The 16,603-nt window shown below is 45.5% G+C and overlaps 1 protein-coding gene and 1 non-coding gene across 3 annotated transcripts; one reads left to right on the top strand and one right to left on the bottom strand.

Moving 5' to 3' along the window:
- The first annotated feature begins 1,016 nt into the window (after positions 1–1,016).
- LOC140407269 (histone H2B-like) lies at positions 1,017–14,652 on the top strand. 2 transcript variants are annotated; one of them, XM_072494887.1, is made up of 3 exons: positions 1,017–4,495; positions 12,545–12,630; positions 14,137–14,652. In XM_072494887.1, the coding sequence occupies exon 1, from the start codon at positions 3,826–3,828 to the stop codon at positions 4,210–4,212; it is 387 nt and encodes a 128-aa protein (XP_072350988.1). In that variant the 5' UTR covers positions 1,017–3,825; the 3' UTR covers positions 4,213–4,495; positions 12,545–12,630; positions 14,137–14,652. The 2 variants fall into 2 exon arrangements, with proteins under 2 accessions (XP_072350988.1, XP_072350989.1); XM_072494888.1 differs by lacking the exon at positions 12,545–12,630.
- Positions 12,234–12,305, bottom strand: trnam-cau (transfer RNA methionine (anticodon CAU)). Its single transcript has one exon. It is a non-coding gene; the product is annotated as a tRNA-Met (tRNA).
- Positions 14,653–16,603: the final 1,951 nt, after the last annotated feature.

Genomic DNA, 16,603 nt, shown 5'->3' with positions numbered 1-16,603 from the left:
GAGTGTTTTTCTAACAATAATAATTGCTTATTGTCACAAGTAGGCTTCAATGAAGTTACTGTGAAAAGCACCAAGTCGCCACATTCCGGCACCAGTTCGGGGAGGCCGGTACGGGAATTGAACCTTCGCGGCTGGCATTGTTCTGCATTACATGCCAGCTGCTTAGTCCACTGTGCTAAACCAGTCCAGAGCCTCTGATTGGAAGATCGTGTCCAGTGGTTTCCCACAGGGATCAGTGTTGAGGCCCTGGCTGTTTGTGGTTGATACAAATGCTTTAGATATGAATATAGGAGGGTTGATCAGTAAGTTTGCTGCTAATATGAAATTTGGTGGGGTGGTAAATATTGAGGAGGATAGCCTCCGAATACAGGAGGACACAGATGGACTGATCAGTGGCAAACGGAATTCAATCTGGAAGAGATGCACTTGGGCAGGACAAACAAGACAAGAAAATACATGATAAATGGCAGGACGCTGGGAGGCACGAAGGACCGGAGGGATCTTGGTGTGCATGTACACCAGTACCTTAAGGTAGCAGAGCAGCTGGATACAATGGTTAAGGAAGCCTATGGCAGTGTGGATCCATCTTTTTAACCGGGGTCCCATTTTTACCAACCGGCCATCCTTCGGGACCAACGCTGGGCGGCCTTTGCGACCATCGCGGCTGATCTTCGCGACCCACCATTTTCACTTGACTTTAATGTGACAGGTGAGCCTGCTTGGTCCCCACGATCTCACTTGCTTTGTTATTCAATGTTACATTTCTGATAATGACTCCAGCTGATGATTGAAGATCTCACTGCATCCGTTGAAAAAATTACAGAGGTTTGTCCTCGAACTCACCATGTTTATTCTTCAAACATCTTTGACAATTTGAGGTTTTAAACATTCATTTGCCAGTAATTCCCTGTATGTAACACCCATGAAATTTGACTACTGATTGCAGTGGCACAATTTATAAACCCACCCCTCAAATACTCATCGTTGTGCTGCTTTGTTCCTGTTTTCAGCTTCTTCATGGGTTGTTCACCAGAGGCCCTGGAGTTCACTCCAGCACTGCTGGCAGCAGCAAAATGGAGGAATCTCTCTCGGGCCCAGAACACGTGATGTCAGCGTAAGTGGCGTGTGACCTGCAGTCTGCCAGCGCTTCCACTGGGAGGACTCGAGAATTTGCTGAAAATAACTGGCATAGGACAGTGCACTGACATCAGGAGGAGCCGGTACACCTTGCGCGCTAGATGATAAGGCAGGCATGCGCGGGATGGCCGTTAATCTCAAACAGCCATAACGGCCGGCACTTTTAAAAGCTGGTCGTGACCATTGGCCATTCCTCCCGCAATCTTGATCACCGCCAACATCCTGGAACCTTCCTGAGATCCACCCACAGGTCACAACCCTGAGCTTGAAAATGCCAGGCCTATGGTACCACAGTCTATATTAGCCGAGGCATAGAGTTTACGAACACGCAGGTTCTGCTGGAACTGTAAAATGTTGGTAAGGCTTCAGCTACAGTAATACTCACACTCACACACTGTATCAGAGAGTGAGTAAATCCCACACTCACACACTGTATCAGAGAGTGAGTAAATCCCACACTCACACACTGTATCAGAGAGTGAGTAAATCCCACACTCACACACTGTATCAGAGAGCGAGTAAATCCCACACTCACATCCTGTGTCAGAGAGTGAGTAAATCCCACACTCTCACACTGTATCAGAGTGAGTAAATCCCACACTCTCACACTGTATCAGAGAGTGAGTAAATTCCCCACATAAAACGCTGTATCAGAGAGTGAGTAAATCTCACACTCACACACATATCAGAGAGGGAGGAAATCCCACACTCACATACTGTATCAGAGAGTGAGTAAATCCCACACTCACATACTGTATCAGAGAGTGAGTAAATCCCACACACACCATCAGAGAGTGAGTAAATCCCACACTCACACACTGTATCAGAGAGTGAGTAAACCCCACACTCACACACTGTATCAGAGAGTGAGTAAATCCCACACTCACACACTGTATCAGAGAGCGAGTAAATCCCACACTCACATCCTGTGTCAGAGAGTGAGTAAATCCCACACTCTCACACTGTATCAGAGTGAGTAAATCCCACACTCTCACACTGTATCAGAGAGTGAGTAAATTCCCCACATAAAACGCTGTATCAGAGAGTGAGTAAATCTCACACTCACACACAGTATCAGAGAGGGAGGAAATCCCACACTCACATACTGTATCAGAGAGTGAGTAAATCCCACACTCACATACTGTATCAGAGAGTGAGTAAATCCCACACACACCATCAGAGAGTGAGTAAATCCCACACTCACACACTGTATCAGAGAGTGAGTAAATCCCACACACACACTGTATCAGAAAGTGAGTAAATCCCACACTCACAGACTGTTCAGAGAGCAAGTAAATCCCACACACACACTGTATCAGAGAGTGAGTAAACCCCACACACACACACTGTATCAGAGAGTGAGGAAATCCCACACTCACACTGTATCAGAGAGTGAATAAATCACACACTGTATCAGAGAGTGAGTAAACCCCACACTCACACACTGTATCAGAGAGCAAGTAAATCCCACACACACACTGTATCAGAGAGTGAGTAAATCCCACAGACACACTATCAGAGTTTGTAAATCCCACACTCACACACTGTATCAGATAGTGAGTAAATTCCACACTCACACACTGTATCAGAGAGTGAGTAAATCCCACACTCTCACACTGTATCAGAGAGTGAGGAAATCCCACACTCACACACTGTATCAGAGAGTGAGGAAATCCCCCACACACACACACTGTATCAGAGAGTGAGGAAATCCCACACTCACACACTGTATCAGAGAGTGAGTAAATCCCACACTCACACACTGTATTAGAGAGTGAGTAAATCCCACAAACACACTATCAGAGTGAGTAAATCCCACACTCACACACTGTATCAGAGAGTGAGTAAATCCCACACTCACACACTGTATCAGAGAGTGAGTAAATCCCACACAAACACACTGTATCAGAGAGTGAGTAAATCCCACACTCACACTGTATCAGAGAGTGAGTAAATCCCACACTCACACACTGTATCAGAGAGTGAGTAAATCACACACTCACACACTCTATCAGAGTGAGTAAATCCCACACTCTCACACTGTATCAGAGAGTGAGTAAATCCCACACTCACACACTGTATCAGAGAGTGAGTAAATCCCACACTCACACTGTATCAGAGAGTGAGTAATTCCCACACCCACACACTGTATCAGAGAGTGAGTAAATCCCACTCACACACTGTATCAGAGAGTGAGTAAATCCCACACTCACACACTGTATCAGAGAGTGAGTACATCCCACACTCGCACACTGTATCAGAGAGTGAGTAAATCCCACACTCACACACTGTCTCACACTCACACTCACATATTACAAGACACTCACAGTTCTTGAATGAACCCCACAGTCCTGCACATTCCCTCTGTGGTGAAGAGTCCCTCTCACCGACAGACAAGTGACTTTTCCCGGTGGATCTTTACACACTGACAAACTGGGACTGGGGACATTGTTTCTGAAATGTAGTTCATGTTTGTATAAGATGGTTTCTGATTGGTGGAAAATCCTAATTTTGACTGGTCTGCTTTTATATTTAATCAAATAAACAGAACATAACTGGCTGTCCTCATGTTCACAATGTCCAATCACAATCATTCCTTTCCCCATTCCTCATTAGCATAGATGTGAGGCTCTGTCTATTTAATCAGCGCTCGGAAGGGGTTTGCTTTATTTCTGGGTGATATTGACGATGGCTGACGAGAAGAAACCAACATCGAAACCAGCTTCCAAGAAGGGAGCCAAGAAAGTCATTAAGAAACCGGCAGTAAAGGGCGGCAAGAAGCGGCGAAAGTCGAGAAAGGAGAGTTACTCCATCTACATCTACAAAGTGATGAAGCAGGTTCACCCCGACACCGGCATCTCCTCCAAGGCCATGAGCATCATGAACTCGTTCGTCAACGATATTTTCGAGCGCATCGCGGGTGAGGCTTCCCGCCTGGCCCATTACAACAAGCGCAGCACCATCAGCTCCCGGGAGATCCAGACCGCCGTGCGCCTGCTGCTGCCCGGGGAACTGGCCAAGCACGCCGTGTCGGAAGGGACAAAGGCGGTGACCAAGTACACCAGCTCCAAGTAAAACTCCACAATGGACTGAAAACCACCCCAAACACAACGGCTCTTTTAAGAGCCACCCACAATCTCTGTGAAAAAGCTGCACCATCTTTTCCCGCATTGACTTGATGAGAAATCTCTTTGTGGAGGATAGAGATTTGTCCCGTTCCAGAATGTTGTGAATGTGGCTTCATACCCGCCCGTCACAGACAGTTTCACACAGAACAGAATCAAACTGAATTGAGAGCGGATTTTAAACCCAGTCTGGTATTTGTGACGGACAATGAGGAGAAACACAATTTCAGGAGGTAATTATTTCAATTTAATGATAACTATATTCAGAGTTTAACAACTAGTGAGTTAAATTCATCAGGAAATTATTATTTTTTTCTCTCGGGTGATGTGTTTCCCGCTCCCGGAACAGAGTAAAGGCGGGAATGAAGAGGTTATTTTCGGGCTGATCTGTTTATTCCGCAGTTTTCCCAGGAGACGGAATCAGCGAGATTTGAGCACACACAGGGCCTGAGTCCATTGCAGCGCTTTAAGATCTGCCTCTCCCCGGCCCTCCCTATTCTCCGGACACAAAGCTGCCTGTTCCACCGGCTGGATAGAGTCGGGGATTCTCTCCACACTTCCCAGTGTAACATTCCCGGCCGCTTTCAGGAGAGAGGCTCCGAAATCAGCCCTTTCTCTCTGTCCCTGTGAAGCCTGTGTGAAGGAGTTGGTTGGTAATCTCGATGTTTCTGCTTTTGCAGTGAGCTGAGATTTGCTCCGTTTTAAATTGCTGAACGGGGTCTTATTACCGCCGGTTACAGAGAAGAGATTGACAAATTCAATCTGTTACTAAAATAGCGCCCGGATTCTGGGATGGAAAAATCAATAAACAGATCACCAAGTGTGAGATTCAAATAGTTTCCTGAACATTGAGCCGTTCCGTTATTTGGGTTTTCCTGAACTGAAATTGGCGGGAGTTTCGAATTTGAAAATGTCAGCCAATCAAAACTCCACATTCTTCTCCCTGGCCTGTGATTGGTTAATGGTTGACTGTCCTTTAGTTTTTAAATATCATTTGTTTCCACAGACAAATACCAGAATCTTCTGAAGATGAATAAATGTGATGTTTCCTCCACACAAGTTACAGGGAAGAGTGTCTCCACCTCCTTCCCACACACATTGTCACTGACAGAGCAAAGAGACACAGACAGGTCATCAGTTCCACAGTCTCAGGCAGCAGAAACTGTTCCAGAGACACATTTTCAACCCATCAATCAAACAGCAGGAGAGACAGACGCTGTGTCCATGTCACCCTAACTCAGTACCACTGACAGGAGGCCCCATAAATCCCAGTGCAAATTCTCACCCATTCTCATCATCACTGTATCAGTTCCACAATGGAGCAGCTTAGTGAAATAATCAATATCAGAGAAAACTGACACATGGTTTCAGGTTAAGGATTACACAATTAACCGTAATAATGTACTCTGAGATTCGAGTTAAATACCAGTTACATCACTCACATCAGGGGTGGCTGTACTAATCCTCAGAGTGCGTCCTCACAAATACATTAGCTGCAAACACAAATATCAGGTGCATTCTCAGATTGAGATATGCTGAAAGCGACAAAGATACAAACTGATTCTTGTTTAAAACCCACCTAGTTTATGAAAATAAAAGATACAATATAATTTTGCTGACTATGAACTGAGATGTAATTTGCAAACTATTGGAAAATTCTCACTGAATCTGTCCCTGATGGAAGATACTGTATCAATTCCAGACTGTGGTCCATTTTACATTCATGTCAAAATTCTGACTCTGAATCAGATTGAGTGGCACAGATCAAATCAATGTGTACAACCTGAGTTAAACTTCCAGAGCAATCCAGTATCAGGTTGAAGGTTACATTATCTTTCACAATTGTGTTCTGATATTAAATGCTGGTCCAAAACTCTCGCATTGTTTGCTTCAAACCTCCCACAGCAATGGTTTCTTTCAGTGCTGGAAATTTACGTGGATTGAATGCAAACTTATAAACTGTCCCAGAGATTGAAATGTCACATCCTGAACCGCATCCTCCCACTGAGTCACAGAGCCTGACAGGTACAGGATAATCCTCAAACACATATTCAGACTAAGATCCATCATCACACTGAGTCCTGCAGTGTGACAGATGCAGGATATTTCATAGACACATGTTCAGAGTAGGATCTGAACGCATTGCGCAGGTCAAGGAGACACAGCCTGAGTGAGTGAGACACAGACAGAGTGAGAATTTGGTAATTTGGTGCAGTGAGGTAACCAGGAAAGGTAAGTGGTTAATCTAATTTTGCTGTTTTTCAGTTAAAAGTGCAGTGTAGATTAGTGTCTGATTGGCTGAAGCTGCCCCCACCCTAATTGCTGAAAGGCAGTTATCTGGCAGTCACCTGAGGCCTGTTGAGGGGCACAAAGGTACACATTGTATTCTTCTCTTTGAAGTTTTAGTGTGAGTCATCCTAAAGTCTGTATAAAAGACAGACAGAAAGTGAACTTAGTAAGCATTGCGCAGGTCAAGGAGACACAGCCTGAGTGAGTGAGACACAGACAGAGTGAGAATTTGGTGCAGTGAGGTAATTCGGTGAAGAGTGGGAGAAGGTGCTTTTTCTCGGCTGTTTTGTTCTCTCTCTTTTTTCGGGCCTAATTTCGGGAGCCGTTCGGAGGAGGAGGAGCAGTCTCTGTGAGGATAAAAACCTAACGGTAACTTCGTTTTCCAGTTTTTTCCCCCCAAAAGTGACGGCAGAGGGAAGCTGTGATCTGATTGGTTGATAGCAAATCTGCCCCAAATTTAAAAAAAAACACAGCTAAACTCGGACACTTAAATTAAACTAATTAATTAATTAGTGATGGCTGGTCAGGTGATGTGCTTGAGCTGCTTGATGTGGGAGCTGGCAGATCCCATTGCGAGATGCAGCGATCACATCTGCTGTAAGTGTTGGCTGCTCGAAGAGCTCCGGCTCAGAGTTGATGACCTGGAGTCTGAGTTTCAAACACTGAGGCACATCCGGGAGGGGGAGACTTACCTGGACACTGTGTTTCAGGAGGCAGTTACACCTGTCAGAGTAAGTAGTTTAAATCCTGCCCGTGGCCACGGACAGCAGGGTGTGACTGCAAGTCAGGCAGGTAAAGGGAACCAGCAGTCAGGAACTCAGGAGCCTCATCCCTTGACCCTGTCCAACAGGTATGAGGCACTTGCTCCCTGTGTGGATGGCGAACAGGGCTGCAGGAAGGATGAGTCAGCTGACCAAGGCACCATGGTTCAGCAGGCCATTCAAGGGGAGGGAGTAAATAGGCAAGTTGTAGTTGTAGGGGATTCTATTATCAGGGGGATAGATAGTATCCTTTGTGAGCAGGATAAAGAGTCCCGCATGGTATGTTGCCTGCCCGGTGCTAGGGTGCGGGACATCTCTGACCGGCTTGAAAGGATACTGGAGAGGGAGGGGGAGGATCCAGTTGTTGTGGTCCATGTCGGTACCAACAACATAGGCAAGTCTAGGAAAGAGGACCTGTTTAGAGATTATAAAGAGCTAGGATTCAAATTAAAAAACAGGTCCTCAAGGGTCATAATCTCCGGATTACTGCCTGAGCCACATGCAAATTGGCATAGGGAGGCAAGAATAAGGGAAGTTAACACGTGGCTGAAAGAGTGGTGTGGGAAAGAGGGGTTCCTTTTCATGGGACACTGGCATAGTTTTGGGACAGGGGGGACCTATACCGTTGGGATGGTCTCCACCTGAACCGAGCTGGGACCAGTGTTCTGGCGAAAAGAGTAAATAGGGTAGTCAATCGGACTTTAAACTAGAGATTGGGGGGGAAGGGAAAGTCAGGGAACCAAGAGATGAAGTAATCAGTGGGAAGCGTAGCTGCTTAGGAATACAAAAAAGCACGAAAAGACAAAACTCAGGAGAGGTTACAAGAGTCCCCATCCCACAAAATATGACACAGTGTATGGAAAGGCTCAGTAAACCAAAGTCCACCACACTATGAAAACAAAAAGGGACGGTCAATAGAGAATTAAAGGTGCTATATTTAAATGCGCGCAGTGTACGGAACAAGGTAGATGAGCTTGTGGCCCAGATTGTGACTGGCAGGTATGATGTGGTAGGCATCACAGAGACGTGGTTGCAGGGGGTTCAGGACTGGCATTTAAACATCCAGGGATTCACAACCTATGGAAAAGACAGAGAAGTGGGCAGAGGGGGCGGGGTTGCCTTGTTAATTAGCAATGAAATTAAATCAATAGCACTCAACGACAGAGGGTCAGATGATGTGGCGTCTGTGTGGGTAGAGTTGAGGAACCACAATGGCAAAAAAACCATAATGGGAGTTATGTACAGGCCTCCTAACAGTGGTCAGGACTGCAGGGCACAAAATGCACCACGAAATAGAAAGGGCATGTCAGAAAGGCAAGGTCACAGTGATCATGGGGGACTTCAATATGCAGGTGGACTGGGTAAATAATGCTGCCAGTGGACCCAAGGAAAGGGAATTCATTGAATGTTTACAGGAGGGCTTTTTGGAACAGCTTGTGATGGAGCCCACGAGGGAACAGGCCATTCTGGACTTAGTGTTATGTAATGAGCCAGACTTGATTAAAGATCTTAAAGTAAGGGAACATTTAGGAGGCAGTGATCATAATATGGTAGAATTCAATCTTCAATTTGAAAGAAAGAAGGTAGAATCAGATGTAAAGGTGTTACAGTTAAATAAAGGTAACTACATGGGCATGAGGGAGGAACTGACGAAAATCGACTGGGAGCAGAGCCTAGTGGGAAAGACAGTAGAACAGCAATGGCAGGAGTTTCTGGGAGTAATTGAGGACACAGTACAGAGGTTCATCCCAAAGAAAAGAAAGGTTATCAGAGGGGGGATTAGGCAGCCATGGCTGACAAAGGAAGATAGGGAATGCATCAAAGCGAAAGAGAAAGCCTATAATGTGGAAAGAGTAGTGGGAAGTCAGAAGATTGGGAAGGCTACAAAAACAAACAGAGGATAACAAAGAGAGAAATAAGGAAAGAGAGGATCAATTATGAAGGTAGGCTAGCCAGTAACTTTAGGAATGACAGCAAAGGTTTCTTTAAATACATTAAAAACAAACGGGAGGCAAAAGTAGACATTGGGCCGCTCCAAAATGACGCTGGTAATCTAGTGATGGGAGACAAGGAAATAGGTGAGAAACTAAATAGGTACTTTGCATCAGTCTCCACAGTAGAAGAAATGAGTAATATCCCAACAATTCCGGAGAGTCAGGGGGCAGAGTTGAATATGGTAGCCATCACAAAGGAGAAAGTGCTAGAGAAACTAAGAGGTCTAAAAATTGATAAATATCCGGGCCCAGATGGGCTACATCCTAGAGTTCTAAAGGAGATAGCTGAAGAAATAGTGGAGGCGTTAGTTATGATCTTTCAAAAGTCACGGAAAGTCCCAGAGGATTGGAAAATCGCTGTTGTAACCCCCCTGTTCGAGAAGGGAACAAGGAAAAAGATGGAAACTTATAGGCCAATTAGCCTAACCTCGGTTGTTGGCAAGATTCTAGAATCCATTGTTGAGGATGAGATTTCTAAATTCTTGGAAGTGCAGGGTCAGATTAGGACAAGTCAGCATGGATTTAGTAAGGGGTGGTCGTGCCTGACAAACCTGTTAGAGTTCTTTGAAGAGATAACAAATAGGTTAGACCAAGGAGAGCCAATGGATGTTATCTATCTTGACTTCCAAAAGGCCTTTGAGAAGGTGCCTCACGGGAGACTGCTGAGTAAAATAAGGGCCCATGGTCTTCGAGGCAAGGTACTAACATGGATTGACGATTGGCTGTCAGGCAGAAGGCAGAGAGTTGGGATAAAAGGTTCTTTTTCAGAATGGCAACCGGTGACGAGTGGTGTCCCGCAGGGTTCAGTGTTGGGGCCGCTGTTCTCTTTATATATTAACGATCTAGAAGACGGGACTGAGGGCATTCTGGCTAAGTTTGCCGATGATACAAAGATAGGTGGAGGGGCAGGTAGTATGGAGGAGGTGGGGAGGCTGCAGAACGATTTAGACAGTTTAGGAGAGTGGTCCAAGAAATGGCTGATGAAATTCAACGTGCGCAAGTGCGAGGTCTTGCACTTTGGAAAAAGGAATAGAGGCATGGACTATTTTCTAAACGGTGACAAAATTCATAAATGTCTGAGGATCCTGGGATTATATTCATTGGAATTTAGGAGGTTGAGGGGAGATCTAATAGAAACTTACAAGATAATGAATGGCTTAGATCGGGTGGACGTAGGGAAGTTGTTTCCATTAGCAGGGGAGACAAGGACCCGGGAGCACAGCCTTAGAATAAAAGGGAGTCACTTTAGAACAGAGCTGAGGAGAAATTTCTTCAGCCAGAGAGTGGTGGTTCTGTGGAATTCATTGCCACAGAGGGCGGTGGAGGTCGGGACGTTGAGTTTCTTTAAGACAGAAGTTGATAAATTCTTGATTTCTCGAGGAATTAAGGGCTATGGAGAGAGAGCTGGTAAATGGAGTTGAAATCAGCCATGATTGAATGGTGGAGTGGACTCGATGTGCCGAATGGCCTTACTTCCGCTCCTATGTCTTATGGTCTTATGATCCATCCTCACACTGAGTCCTGGAGCATGACAGATTCAGGATTACTCTCAAACGGTTGTTCAGAGTAAGCTGCTGAAAGACACTGTACTCACTCATAAATAGCAATCACAAAAAGCAATCAGACTCAACAATTGTACCTCTGAGAGATTTAGAAATGGTTAAAAGACTCTCAGAGAGGAAACAATAATGACATACAATTGGAAGACTGTGCGCGCACACACAAGCATACACATGCACAGGTATTCACACACAGCTCTACACACGTACACACACAGTGTACAGGCCCACACATATTATACACACAGTTGCACACACACGGATACACAAACATACACACAGGTATAATATACACGTGTACACACACAGTATACAGGGTCACACACATTATACACACACAGTTGTACACACCCGCACATACATGTATACACACACAGGCACATAAACATTCACACATATTTTCAGACACACACACATACATAGAAACACGCATGTACTCACAGACACAGATATACACAGAGACAGATACATTACATCAGAGAAATAATTAATCCAGCTGCAGTGAAGTAACAGAGATATAGTTCTAATACATGATGGTGAGTGGCTGGAGGAGAGCCTCCAGGTCGCGGTGTCGGCCGCCCTTGTCCCTCTCTAGATGGTGGTGGATGTGGGTTTGGAAGGTGTTGCCAAAGGAGCCTTGGTGACTTCCTGCAGTGAATCCTGTAGCTGGTATACACGCTGCCACTCTGCATCAGTGGTGGAGCGAGTGAGTGTTTGTGGATGGGGTACCGATCAAGCAGGATGCTTTGTCCTAGATGGTGTCAAACCTATTCAGTGTTGTTGAAATTGCAACTGTTAAAGGAGATGGAAATTATTCCAATACATTCCTGATTTATGCTGTGTCGACAGGGTTTGGGGAGTCAGGGAGTGAGTGCCTCGCCACAGGAGTCCGAGTCTTTGGCCTGCCTTCTAGCCACAGTGTTTATATGACCAGTTCAGTTTCTGCCCAATGGCAATCAGTCAGATGTTGGCAGTGGGGTTTCAGTGATGGGAATTCCGGTGAATGTCAAGGGGCGATGGTTAGATTCTCACTTATTAGAGATGGTCTTTGCCTGGAACTTTTCAGCCCAAGCCTGGATATTGTCCAGGATTGCTGCATTTGGACATGGACTGTTTCATTAACAGAAGAGTTGTGAATAGTGCTGAACATTCTGCAATCATGGAAAGCCTGTGTGTGTTTGCAGCATTTACAGCGTGTGTCCTGTGGGAGTAAATGCCATTTCAGACATTGGTTGCACAAATTAAGTGTTTGCTGGAACCCCCTTCCAGCCGAGTAAAAAACCCGTTTCCTGGAAAGAAATGTCAGATAGACTTGTGGTGAGAAGCTAAATGTTTCTTTTGACTGTAACGGAAAGTATAAAAAACAACTAGCAGAGAATGGTTTCGATCCATCGACCTCTGGGTTATGGGCCCAGCACGCTTCCGCTGCGCCACTCTGCTCCATATTTGTTACTGCGTTGAAGCGACACAATTCCTTACTCCCGCAATGTTGTTCATCAGGACCACATGTGCTCGACAGCGCACCCTGGCGGCACAATTCCACTGTGCAACTCACCAACAATGCAACACACACACACACAGCAGCTGGACACTGTCACCTTACACAAGATAACACACATCGACTGACTGGTCATATATAGAAAGTGTTCCCATTAAGTTCCAGTGTTCTCTGTCTTCAGGTGATGTCCCGGAGGACTGGAGAATAGCCAATGTTGTTCCTTTGTTTAAGAAGGGGAGCAAGGATAATGCAGGGACCTACAGATCGGTGAGTCTTACATCAGTCGTAGGGAAATTACTGGAGAGAATTCTTCGAGACAGGATCTACTCCCATTTGGAAACAAATGGATGCATTAGAGAGAGGCAGCACGGTTTTGTGAAGGGGAGGTCATGTCGCACTAACTTGATAGAATTTTTGGAAGAGGTCACAAAGATGATTGATGCAGCGAGGGCAGTGGATGTTGTCTATATGGACTTCAGTAAAGCATTTGACAAGGTCCCTCATGGCAGACTGGTACAAAAGGTGAAGTCACAGGGGATCAGGGGTGAGCTAACAAGATGGATACAGACCTGGCTAGGTCATAGAAGGCAGAGAGTAGCAATGGAAGGGTGCGTTTCTGACTGGAGGGCTATGTCTGGTGGTGTCCCGCAGGGATCAGTGCTGGGATCTTTGCTGTTCGTAGTATATATAAATGATTTGGAGAAAAATGTAACGGGTCTGATTAGTAATTTTGCAGACGAAAACAGGTTGGTGGAATTGCGGATAGCGATGAGGACTGTCAGAGGATACAGCAGGATTTAGACTGTTTGGAGACTTGGGTGGAGAGATGGCAGATGGAGTTTAATCGGGACAAATGTGAGGTAATGCATTTTAGAAGATCTAATGCAGGTAGGGAATATACAGTGAATGGTAGAACCCTCAAGTGTATTGACAGTCAGAGAGATCGAGGTGTACAGGTCCACAGGTCACTGAAAGGGGCAACACAGGTGGAGAAGGTAGTCAAGAAGGCATATGGCATGCTTGCCTTCATTGGCCCGGGCACTGAGTATAAGAATTGGCAAGTCATGTTGCAGCTGTGTAGGACCTTAGTTAGGCCACACATGGAGTATAGTGTTCAATTCTGGTCGCCACACTACCAGAAGGATGTGGAGGCTTTAGAGAGGGTGCAGAAGAAATTTGCCAGGATGTTGCCTGGTATGGAGGGCATTATGGAGGGCATTAGCTATGAGGAGCAGTTCAATAAATTTGGTTTGTTCTCACTGGAACGACGGAGGTTGAGGGGTGACCTGAAAGTGGTCTACAAAATTATGAGGGGCATAGACAGAGTGGATAGTCAGAGGCTTTTTCCCAGGGTAGAGGGGTCAATTACTGGGGGGCATAGGTTTAAGGTGTGAGAGGCAAGGTTTACAGGAGATGTATGAGGCAAGTTTTTTTACACAGAGGCTAGTGGGTGCCTGGAACTCGCTGCCAGATGAGGTGGTGGAAGCAGGGACGATAGTGACATTCAAGGGCATCTTGACAAATACATGAATAGGATGGGAATATAGGGAGACGGACCCAGGAAGACGAGAAGATTTTAGTTCAGGTGGGCAACATGGTCGGCTCAGGCTTGGAGGGCCGAAGGGCCTGTTCCTCTGCTGTACTTTTCTTTGTCTTTGTTCTTTGTTGTAAAATCTCCCCTCTTTCCTCTTGTGTGACTGTGTTATCTGCATCTTCACTCTGTTATTGACAGGTCTTCCCTGATGTTAATTAAACTGCTTTCCGATATTTCAGTATATTCTCTACCGCTGAACTGTGATTTCTACTGTGGAACCGAGATCTCTACTGTGTAACTGCTCTCTGCTGTGGAATATGATCTCTGCTGTGAACTGTGCCTCTGCTGGGAAACGGCGACCTCTCCTGTGGAAATGTGCTCTCTGCTGTGTTACTGTGTTCTCTGCTGTGAAACTGTGCTCTCTGCTGTGTTACTGTGTTCTCTGCTGTGTTACTGTGTCCTCTGCTGTGGGACTGTGTTCTCTGCCGTGAACTGTGCGCTCTGCTGAGAAACTACGATCTCTCCAGTGGAAATGTACTCTCTGCTGTGAAACTGTGCGCTCTGCTAGGGAAACGTGGACCAGATGTGATGCAGCTGAGGATGCTGAGTGATGTAACGTGGACATGGTGAAGTTACTGGCCAGACATTTCCGAATTCTATTTTTGTTTTGAATGGACAGCTACAATCCACGTGTTTATTCCAGGACACAACAATGAATAAAAATGAATCAGTGCTGAGCAGATTCTAACATCCCACACCTCCAGTTTGTTCTTATTGAGAACCCCGTCCTCGATGGAAGCTTTTGCTCTCCGAATCAGACCACCACCTCCTGGGAATACAGCAGCGATACCTCCAAGATCTGATCTGTAACAGAATCACAGAATAATAGTGTCCCCTCGTGACTGAGGGGAACAGGTGCTCCCTATCCGCCCTGTCTATACCTATCATAATCTTGTACACCTCGATGAGTTCACCCCTCAGTCATCTCTTTTCCTGCGTGAGAGAGAAAACAAGCCTATCCACCTCTCTTCATATCCTAAATGTTCCATCCCAAGCACCATCCTGCTGAATCACCTCTGCAACCCACCCAGTGCAGTCACATATTTCCTAGAATGTGGTGACCAGAATTGCACACGGTACTCCAGCTGTGACCTCCCCAACATTCTATACAACTCCACCATGACCTCTCTGCTTTTGTAATCCATGCCCCGATTGATAAAGACAAATATCTCAAATGTCTTTTCCACCACCCTATTAACCTGCCCTTCTGCCTTCAGAGATCTATGGACAAACACTCCAAGGTCCGTTTGTTCCTCAGGACTTCCCAGTGTCAGGCCATTCACATTAATCCAATAATAATAATATTATATTCTTTGTTGTCACAAATAGGCTTATATTAACACTGCAATGAAGTTACTGCGAAAATCCCTACCAAATGGATCACATCTAATTTTGCAGCGTGAAATTTCATCAGCCACTTTTCTGCCCATTTGACCATCCCGTCTGTATCTTCCTGTAACTCAAGACACTCAACCGCACTGTGAGCTTGAAACTCAGTGAAAGGATTTCACCCTCCTCTCGGAACCTGATCACCACCTCAATCCCAACATTCAGCTTGGGTGGGCAGACAAGACAACGTCCTTCCCGCAGGCTCCCCAGCACAGACTGGATAATATCCCAAACTCGTATCCTGCTATTGTCACATTGCTCCACCACCTTGTTCTCTTCACAAAACGCCAGGAATCTCAGACCAATTCTTCAGACCTTTGATTCTCTCTTCAAACAACATCTTGTCCCTGATTAAGTCCATCTTGAGAAGAGGGGCTCGGTATTCTGAGTTTCTCTGCAGACATCCGGTTGCTGTTGATGGACCAAAAGAGGCCTCGCGCCTGAAAGAAAGCCTCTCTCACTGCCCTGTGAGCATGTCTCCATTAGACGGTGCAGTCAACACCTGCAGAGTAGATAACAATGGAGAGAAGTGTGAGCAATTTCAGCGTCACAATTCTCTGGACATAGAATTCAAAATATAATATTACTGAAAATACTGAACTGATCCTCTGGGAGCAGGACTCAAGTCAAAGGGGAAAGTCCAGTGGATTTTTAGTGGAAAGATTTAACAACTGGATGATGGCAGCTGAAATCAGTCATTGCGTTACAATCTCTGTAGATATTCTACTGAATTTAAACCTGCAAAAGGCATATTTTCCGACTAGAAATCCAACACATTTCCCCCTGTTGTGGAGGAAGTTCTCAATCGCACAGGTGGTCAAACGGAATAAGGCTGGGCTGGGATTTGAGTCCAGATTTGTCTTTAGGGAACAGACACTTTACCGGACGAAGGTACAGAGTCTGAGGATGTTCAGCTAATCACAAGGAAATACTGTACGGATCTGTAGTATCTGTGAAAAGAGAAATGGTTAACATTTCACAACCTGACCTTTCATTGGAACGATCTGTTTCTCTCCACAGAAGCTGCCGGATCAACTGAATATTTCCAGCATTTTCTGTCTTTGTTTCAGATTTGCAGCATCCACAGTATTTTGCTTTTGGGTCAAAGGACAATGACTTTCCTTTCCTGCTCTGAGGGTTTTTGCAGGTCCCTCTGGCTGTGATTATCGCTGATTCGGCCAAACATTTACAATCTATCATTAATTGACCGCGAGAATGGGCGGTGAGGGGATTCTGGAACCGCTGCAAGTCCATATG

The sequence above is a fragment of the Scyliorhinus torazame genome, unplaced genomic scaffold, assembly GCF_047496885.1.
Source record: "Scyliorhinus torazame isolate Kashiwa2021f unplaced genomic scaffold, sScyTor2.1 scaffold_1402, whole genome shotgun sequence".
Classification (NCBI taxonomy): domain Eukaryota; kingdom Metazoa; phylum Chordata; class Chondrichthyes; order Carcharhiniformes; family Scyliorhinidae; genus Scyliorhinus; species Scyliorhinus torazame.
Note: the sequence above shows the minus strand (reverse complement) of the source record. Positions and strands in the feature narration are given on the sequence as shown.

Coding starts and splice junctions, on each gene's coding strand:
- LOC140407269 (XM_072494888.1), top strand. CDS start 3,826: ATGGCTGACGAGAAGAAACCAACATCGAAACCAGCTTCCAAGAAGGGA.